General features: G+C 50.3%; 2 protein-coding genes across 2 annotated transcripts; one reads left to right on the top strand and one right to left on the bottom strand.

Moving 5' to 3' along the window:
• Positions 1–701: 701 nt before the first annotated feature.
• On the top strand, positions 702–1,658 carry LOC146915013 (uncharacterized). The gene has a single exon (XM_085721199.1). The coding sequence runs from the start codon at positions 702–704 to the stop codon at positions 1,656–1,658; it is 957 nt and encodes a 318-aa protein (XP_085577325.1).
• Positions 1,659–3,016: 1,358 nt separating this feature from the next.
• Positions 3,017–6,514, bottom strand: LOC146915014 (uncharacterized). Its single transcript, XM_085721200.1, has 3 exons — positions 6,172–6,514; positions 5,433–6,093; positions 3,017–4,838 (listed from the first exon to the last, which is right to left on the bottom strand). The coding sequence occupies exons 1-3, from the start codon at positions 6,512–6,514 to the stop codon at positions 3,017–3,019; spliced, it is 2,826 nt and encodes a 941-aa protein (XP_085577326.1).
• Positions 6,515–8,335: the final 1,821 nt, after the last annotated feature.

The raw sequence follows: 8,335 nt of genomic DNA on the forward strand, positions 1-8,335 counted from the left end.
TTTCAAAGACGTGGGTTTTCGGCTCCCTTTCTCTAACTTCCAGCGGGAGGTGCTTCGCTGGACCAAGTTGTCGCCTACTCAAATCCAACCAAATTCTTATGCCTTTATGAGGGCTTTTGAATTGTTGTGCAACCATCTTCGCATCCCTGCCTCCAAGAATGTCTTTTTCTCCTTCTTCACCGTACAGCGGGGTACGAACTGGGTTTCTTTTCTCCAGACCCAGAAGATGTTTGAGGCCTTTGCCAGGAAGATCCGGGGTTTCAAAGAGCGTTTCTTTCTGGTTCGGCCTAAGAGTGCGGCCGCCCTGGAAAATCTCTTGGAGGCTGTTAAGGAAAGCGGGCAGGAGCATCGTCCTTACTTCCCCCTATGCTGGTCTCAGGACCATTTTGCTTATGAGCCGAGGGACTTTGGTCGAACCGTTGCCACTTTGAGTGATGAAGAGAAAAGCCTTCGTCAACAACTTTGGGCTTTCATTGAGTCCCTTCCTGAAAGGTGAAGATTGACCGACGGGGGAACCCTTTGATAAACGCGGACGAAACTCCAATAACAGAACCCCGCTTCATCAACACTTATGAGTTGTTGACTTCTGATAATTATGATGCCTGTCTTGGTAGCTCATTTTCTTGTTTTGTCTCCTTGCTGTCCTTTCATTTTGTTTCTCCTAACTGACAAGTTTCTTTTGTCTTGTGTTTGCAGAGAAAATGAAGAAAGACTTGGGAGCTCTCGTGAATGCGGCTAGCAAGAAGCTCTCGGCCAAGAAAAAGCGTAAAAATGTCCAGTCTCTGAAGCATCTGATCTCTGGGTCTGGTCCTAGCTCAACCCCTGGTCCTGTGGTGGATTTGGACAGGGAGGAGCCATCCGAGGAGCTGGTGCAGGATCCTGCCAAGAGGCAGAGGGTGAGGGTGTCCTCTGAGGATCCAATCACGCCAATCAAGGCCGTTCCCATCCGTTCTGAGAAAGGAGACTTCCTCCAGTTGCCGAAGGTGTGGTCCGAGCCGGAGCTGTGTGGTCCCCAGTCGACCCTTTTCTTGGATGATTCTGAGCTGAGGATTATCCAAGATCTGGGTCCAGCTGGCCGAAGTAAGGCAATAACTGATGGGGTTATTGCCACTATGAAGGCTTTGGAGGTCGCTGCTGCTCTGAACAACGCTTCTCTGGACAGTGAGGTTCGGGTCGACGCTCTGGTGCGGGAGAGGGACGTTTTGACCGCCAAGGTCGCTGCTCTTGAGGAGGATCAAAGAAGCAAGAGGTCGGTCGCTGAGGAGTGTGACCGTGAGCTTGCTTCCTTGAAGAAGCAGTTGTCTGGGGCTCAGACTGCTCTGGAGCAGGCGACCGTGTCTTCTCAGAAGCTGGCTGGGGAGAAGGCTTCCTTGGAGGAGACTCTGGAGAAGGCGCACCTCCCTGGGGAGGATGAGGCAGAAGACCTTGTTGTCCTGCGACGCGCCGGCCTTGTGGACAGGATTGGTGAACTGGAAGGAAGATTGGTGGAGGCCCTTCAGCTCGGCTTTGATCGGGCGGTGGCCCAGTTGAAGGTGACGAACCCTGGCTTTGAGCTGAATGTCGAAGGAATCCATCCTCTTAGTGAGGTGAAAGACGGGGTGATCGTTCCTCCTCCTGATCCTGAAGATGACGGGCATGTTGATGAAGCCCAGGCCTGATGAGGCTTTGTAATTAATATCTTCTTCAAAATCTTGTAATGACATTGTGCGCACTTAGTGGTTTTAGCACCTTATAATATGAACGTTTCATTTTCAATTATACTTGTTTTTGAATTTTGCATGCTCGTTGTGTGAGGCTTTACTGCTGTTTGAAGTATATGTTTGAGAGCGAATTATCTATCTATCTTGTGTGCTTGACAGACTGTAATAATTCGTACGCTCTTAGCTGCTGTCGAGAGCGGATTATCTATCTGCCTTGTGTTTTTGACAAATTGCAATAACTCGTGTGCTCTCAGTTGTTCAACTTCCGAACTTGTTTGCTTTTGGATCGCAAAGCTCTTTAAGTTGAGTGTAGCGGGGCGGGCTACCCCCCGCAGTCATTATTTCGACGAAGTGACTTAATGACTGGAGAGTCTTGTACACCCGCCCGACATTTTGTAGCTTTGACTTGATGAAATCAAAGTTGTGCCTTTTGCTTTCCAGGTAATAAGTGCCTTTGCTTGGAAAGTTTTTACCATTGCGTAGTTTGCAGGCACGAAGTTTTCTAACCGTTTACGCGGAGTATTAGTTAGAAGTGTTTGCACATCCAAGAGATTGTTTATCTGAATGTGTCCAAAGTTATGGACGTGTAACAGCGGATGAACGAGAGAAATTTTTTCTAAGTTCCCTCCATTGAGGCGTGAAACACCCATCGCGAGCTGGGGTTCTACCTAACATGCCGAGCAGTGATGTGGCAGCGGTAAGCGTACATACTAAGGAGTAAGAGAATTTGTTATGTAAAATCCTCTCATCCTTTTTCTTTTTGGATTCGGAGTGGCACGACTTTCCTCTTCCGTTTATTTGCTCGACGGGGAGCGAAGAGTTCGTTGTATCGAACTAAGCACATACATTAGAGTGAGTTGGCGTTATTTGCCATCTAAGTGTAGTACTTTTTGAGTTTTTCTGCATTCCAAGTCCTTGGAATTGCATTTTGATGGAGGTCTTCGAGTCCGTAAGCTCCTGTCCCAGTCTTCATCTGGATCCTGAAGGGGCCGTCCCAGTTGGCGGCGAGTTTCCCTTCTTCGGAGTCCTTCTGGTTTCGCCGGAGGACGAGGTCGCCTACTTCGAATTCTCTTTTGATGACTTTCTTGCTGTGGCGAGCAGCTATTTTCTGTTTTAGTGCTGCCTCTCGCAAGGTTGCCCCTACCCTGACTTCGTCGACGAATTCGAGTTCTTCACGTAGGTTTGCCGTGTTGGCCGAGAAGTTAGTGCTGGCGTCCGTACGCCATGTGAGTTCGGTTAGCTCAATGGGTAAGACCGCTTCCATCCCGTACGTGAGTCGAAAAGGTGACTCACCAGTTGTGGAATGGGGAGTAGTTCTATAGGCCCAGAGGACTGCGTGTAATTCCTCCGCCCACTGTGTTTTGGCCGCGTCTAGCCTTCTTCGTATTCCTCGCAGAACTACCCTGTTTGCAGCCTCGGCGAGGCCGTTGGCTTGAGGGTGCTCGACGGAGGTGAAGCTTTGCTTGATGCCGATATTCCTTAGGTAGTCCTGGAACCGTTGGTCCATGTATACCATTGTCGGATATCACTAATGCTGGCACTCCGAATCTTGCTAAGATGTTTCTCTTGAAGAAGCGGAGTACCCTTTTAGCCGTGATTTTGGCCAATGGTTCTGCTTCGATCCATTTGGTTGAGTAGTCGATTGGGACGACTAGATATTTCAGTTGCCCAGCGGCTTTGGGGAATGGTCCCAGAAGGTCGATGCCCCACCATGCGAAAGCCCAAGGTGAGACCAAGGATGTTAGCTCAGCAGGGGGTGCTAGGTGCATGTCCCCGTGTCGCTGGCATTTATCGCAGAGGTTGACGTAGTCTTGGGCGTCTTTCAGCATGGTAGGCCAGTAGTATCCTGCTCGTAGGGCCTTTTTCGCGAGAGCTTTTGCACCAAGATGTTGTCCGCAGATGCCGTCGTGGATGTCGGCGAGGACTTCTTGGGTCTCGTTGGGTCCCAGGCACTTGATTAGTGGAATGTTGAAACCTCTTTTGTACAAGGTTCCTTCCACCAACGTGAATGAGCAGGCCCTCCATTTCAACCTTGTATGTTCTTGCTGATCGGTGGGGAGCTCGCCATTCTCTATGTATCGAGAGATGGGTCCCCTCCAATCTTCTAGTCCGATGATCGAGTTGACCTCTTGATGCAGAGTCCCTCTATTCTGGATGCTTGGCTCGCCGAGGACCTCTTGTATTACTGTCTTGTTTTCGTTCATAGTTCGTGTACTTGTGAGTTTTGAAAGAATGTCTGCCCGAGTATTCTGTTCGCTGGGAACGTGAATTACTTCTACGGCGTCGAATTCTTTCATTTTCTCTAGTACTAACTGGACGTACTTTTGAAGGTGGTCTTCTTTTACCTGGAACTCTCCTGTGACTTGGGAAGTCACTAGCTGCGAGTCGGTAAAGATTTTCACCTTTTTGGCCCCCATGTCTTTGGCGGTTCGTAAGCCAGCTAGGAAGGCTTCGTACTCTGCAGTGTTATTGGTAACAGGAAAAGACAAAGCGAGGGAAATTTTAACAACGATACATTTGTTGTCTTCGATGATTATTCCCGCTCCGCTTCCTTTGGCGTTAGATGACCCGTCTACGAAGACGGTCCATTCTTCAGGGATTTCCTCAGCTGGGAAAGTCATCTCGGCGAGGAAGTCGGCGAACACCTGAGCCTTTAGTGCCTTTCTGGACTCGTAATGAATGTCGAACTCGGATAGCTCGAGTGACCATTTCATCATTCGACCAGCCACGTTTGGACGACGCAGGATCTGCCTGATGGGTTGGTCCGTCCGGACTACCACCGTGTGCGCTAGGAAGTACTGCCTTAGTCTTCTGGCTGCGGTGAGGAGTGCGAGGGCCACATTTTCGATCCTTTGGTACCTTGTTTCAGGTCCCAACAATGCTTTGCTGGTGAAGTATACTGGTTTCTGCCCCTCCGCCGTTTCTCTGATGAGGACGGCGCTTACTGCGTCAGAGGAAACGGAGAGATATAGGTACAGTACTTCACCTTGATCTGGTCGTGATAGCACTGGTGGCGTAGAAAGTGTTTCTTTGAGGTGCTGTAAGGCCGCTTCGCACTCGTCAGTCCATTCGAACTTCATTTCTTTCCTCAAGAGTTTGAAGAAAGGAAGTGCGTGTTGAGCGGACTTGGCCACGAACCTGGAGAGAGTGGTCAACATTCCGTTGAGTGTTTAGATGCACTTTTTGGAGTGGGGTGTTGGAAGCTCAGTAAATGCGCGGCATTTGTCTGGGTTTGCTTCAATTCCTCTTTCTGTAAGATAGAAACCGAGGAATTTACCCGCTTGGACTCCGAACGTGCATTTTTCTGCGTTGAGTCTCATGTTGTATTTTTGAGTTTGCTCGAACACTCTTTTGAGATGAGTGGCATGATCCACCTCTTGTTGGGATTTTACGATCATGTCGTCCATGTAAACCTCTAGAATGTTGCCCAGAAGTGCCTTGTCGTAAACTCTGTTCATCATCCGTTGATAAGTAGCTCCCGCGTTTCGTAGACCGAAGGGCATTACGTTGTAGTAATAGTTCCCTGATTCGATCATGAAGGCTGTTTTCATTTTATCTTCTTCAGCCATGGGTATCTGGTTGTACCCAGAATAGGCGTCCATGAAGGATAGAAGTTTATAGCCAGAGGAATTATCAACGAGTTTGTCGATGTTAGGAAGAGGATATGCGTTTTTAGGGTAGGCCCTATTAAGATCGGTATAGTCAACACACATACGCCATTTTCCATTAGACTTTTTGACAAGTACAACATTGGAGAGCCAGGTAGTGTATTTGGCCTCGGAAATAAATTTTGCCTCTAGGAGATCTTTTACAGCTTTTTCTGCAGCCTCTGACTTTTCAGGAGACTGCTTCCTACGACGCTGGGCCACATCGCTAACTCCGGGATCCACCGTAAGTTGGTGACAGGCGACGGTAGGGTCAATTCCGGGCATGTCAGCCGCACTCCAGGCGAACAGGTAAGCGTTTTCCCTGAGGCAGGCGATCAGCTGGTTCTTGACAAGTTCGGGGAGATCCTTGCCAATCTGGAAGTTCTTCGAGGGGTCGTTGCCGAACGGGACCAGATCGAATTCACCATCAGGAACAAGTCGAAGAAGTTTCGCATTGAGCGGATCCTTCTTCTCCCGTTTTTGTTCCTTCAGGTCTTCCTTGGTGAACCTGGGGTCAAGTTCGACCAAGTTGGCGTCCAGGGTACTCGCAGCAGCTTTCCCTTTGTCCTCAGCAGGTTTGCTGGGTCGGGAAACCGAGTTCTGGGTTTTGTTGGCTTGGAGGAAACATCTTCTTGTGGCTTCGATGTCTCCACTAAGTGAGGCGATGATGCCATCTTTTGCATGGTATTTCAACTTCAGATGAGCGGTTGAACATGCGGCCCCTAGCTGGGCGAGCCCAGTTCTCCCTATAATGCAATTATAGAGAGAAGGTCAGTCGATCACAAGGAACGGGATCTTTATTGTCTTTTTGGCCTCCTCTTCGCCGAAGGTGACCAGCAGCTCCACGTATCCCCATGGTTGAGTGGATGAGCCGTTGAAGCCATAGAGTTCATCCCCAATGTAGGGAGAAAGGTTTTTCTCCGTCAGTTGGAGAGTTTTGAACAGGCTGGTGTACATGATGTCGCATGAGGCCCCTGTGTCTATCAGGACTTGTCGGACATCTGCATTGGCCATCGATGCTCGCACGAGCAAAGGAATGGCTGAATTTGAAGCTCTACCAGGCAGTTCAGAGTCATAGAAGGCCAAGGGTGGCCTTCCTCCTCGGATGGATGGGGCCATGGCGTTGACGTCCATGAGCTCCTGGAACTTCCTTTTCATGCTGCCCATGGAGATGTTCAGCGTCCCTCCAGTGATGATGTTGGCGGTAGGGAACTATTCCCAGGTGCATGAATAGAGGTGATTTCCACATTGTCTGGGAAATTACCTAGATGTTCCATGGACATGGCGATGGTCCGGCTAGGTTCAGAATTGTCACCGACGAGATCGACAGCTTTCCTTTCTGTTTCTGGATTTTTGACGTACTGCTTGAGTCGACCCCTTTGGATGAGGAGTTCGATGGCGTCCTTCAGATGGATGCAGTCATCGGTGGTGTGTCTGTGGCACTTGTGGAACGGACAGTATTTTGTTTTGTCGATTCCCTTCCTCTCCTGAGATGGAGCCTTTGGCGGCTTGATGCCGACTTCTGCTAGATCGGCTACAGCGATCTCAGTGAGGATTTTCTCCCTTGACATAGCCAGCGGAGTGTACTCGGTGAAGTGACTGTTTCGTCTCTTGCTTTCGCGAGCAGTTTTGCCTTCCCTCTTTTTCTCATGGACGGGCTTTTTGGACGATTCAGCAGCAGGTTCCTCCTTCCTGACTTTGTTGAGGCTGTCCGCGTACAAAGCCTCTTCGTAGGCGATGTAAATCTTGGCGATCACTAGGAACTCGTTGGGAGTCCTTGGGCGATCCAGGAGGACAGCTTTCTTGACGTCCGTCTCGTCACGTAGGCCTTTGGCAATGAGGAATAGCTTCATTGTCTCATTTGCGGCCCGGACCTGGACGGCTTCTTTGTTGAACCTCTCGATGTAGTCTCGGAGAGGCTCGCTTCTTCCTTGGACGATAGCTTCGAGGGAAGCCACCGTTTTTGGTTGCGTCCTTGACGCGGTGAAGTGGGTGGTGAACTCGTTGCAGAGGTCGCTCCAAGAGTCGATGGAGTTTCTCCTCAAGTTCTTGAACCACGTAACGGCTCCTCGCCTCAGAGTAGTGACGAAGAGCTTGCATTTGACGGCGCCCCGCACCGATCGGTAAGTGAGAACTGCTTCGATGTTCTCAATGTGTTCGTCCGGATCGGTAGTCCCGTCGTATGAGTCCATCTGCGGCGGCTTTTCCAGTCCGCGAGGGATAGGAGCTTCTCGGATGCGCCGTGTGAACGGACCGTAAGCATTACGATCTATTCGGGTATCGCGAGTGTCCAAAGAACTGGAAGGTGACCGTGAGAATCTACTGCGCCTGGGTGGAGACCTCTTGGGTGGAGTGCGGCACACAGGGGATCTTTGCGACGGGGCCCTTCTGGGAGGGGATCTCCTTGGTGGAGACCGTCGGGGGGACCCTCTTGTTGACCTCCGGGAGTAGGATGGAGATCCGATGCTCGCCGAATGTCGTGGGGATTTGGAGCATGACCGACTAGGGATCTCTCCTCTTCTATTACGTATTGGGGAGAGAGATCGACGGGTTTGGACGGTTGGACGTGCTTGCTCCAGATCCATCAGCCGGCGGTTCTGTTCCTCGATTGACGACGTTTGTCGTTGAACCGTGCGGATCAGGTTGCTGATGAGTACGCGGGTTGATGTTGCGTCTTCTGGCGTCTCTGTAGGGTGGACGGGACCTAGCAGAGGCCTTTGTTGGATAGGAAGTACCTAAGTTGGGTCCTCCCTGGGTGTATCCACAGGTGAAGGTGAGGATGTTACGCCATCCCGTTGAGATCAGAGAGTAAGGGTTTTAGAGGGAGATAGAGTTCTACCTTGGGGACTACGGTGAGTCCCCTATTTATAGAGGTGGAGGGCTGCAGAGCCGTTTAGGAGGCACACCTGGCTCTGGCGGTTACGAAATCGTGGGAAGTGTAACCGCCAGAGATTTTATTGCGGGAACATGCACAACGTGCAAGAGAGA

Source organism: Medicago sativa, chromosome 6, assembly GCF_051527215.1.
Source record: "Medicago sativa cultivar Bolivia chromosome 6, Bolivia_mono, whole genome shotgun sequence".
Classification (NCBI taxonomy): Eukaryota; Viridiplantae; Streptophyta; class Magnoliopsida; order Fabales; family Fabaceae; genus Medicago; species Medicago sativa.

What these genes read in the sequence shown, in the direction of transcription:
- LOC146915013 (XM_085721199.1), top strand. Translation starts at nt 702, where the DNA reads ATGAAGAAAGACTTGGGAGCTCTCGTGAATGCGGCTAGCAAGAAGCTC.
- LOC146915014 (XM_085721200.1), bottom strand. Translation starts at nt 6,514, where the DNA reads ATGGGCAGCATGAAAAGGAAGTTCCAGGAGCTCATGGACGTCAACGCC. An exon ending in GGAGCTGCTGGTCACCTTCG is followed by an intron (nt 6,094 to 6,171) that starts GCGAAGAGGAGG and finishes ATTGCATTATAG; the next exon opens with GGAGAACTGGGCTCGCCCAG. An exon ending in AATGTTGTACTTGTCAAAAA is followed by an intron (nt 4,839 to 5,432) that starts GTCTAATGGAAA and finishes CACTCTCTCCAG; the next exon opens with GTTCGTGGCCAAGTCCGCTC.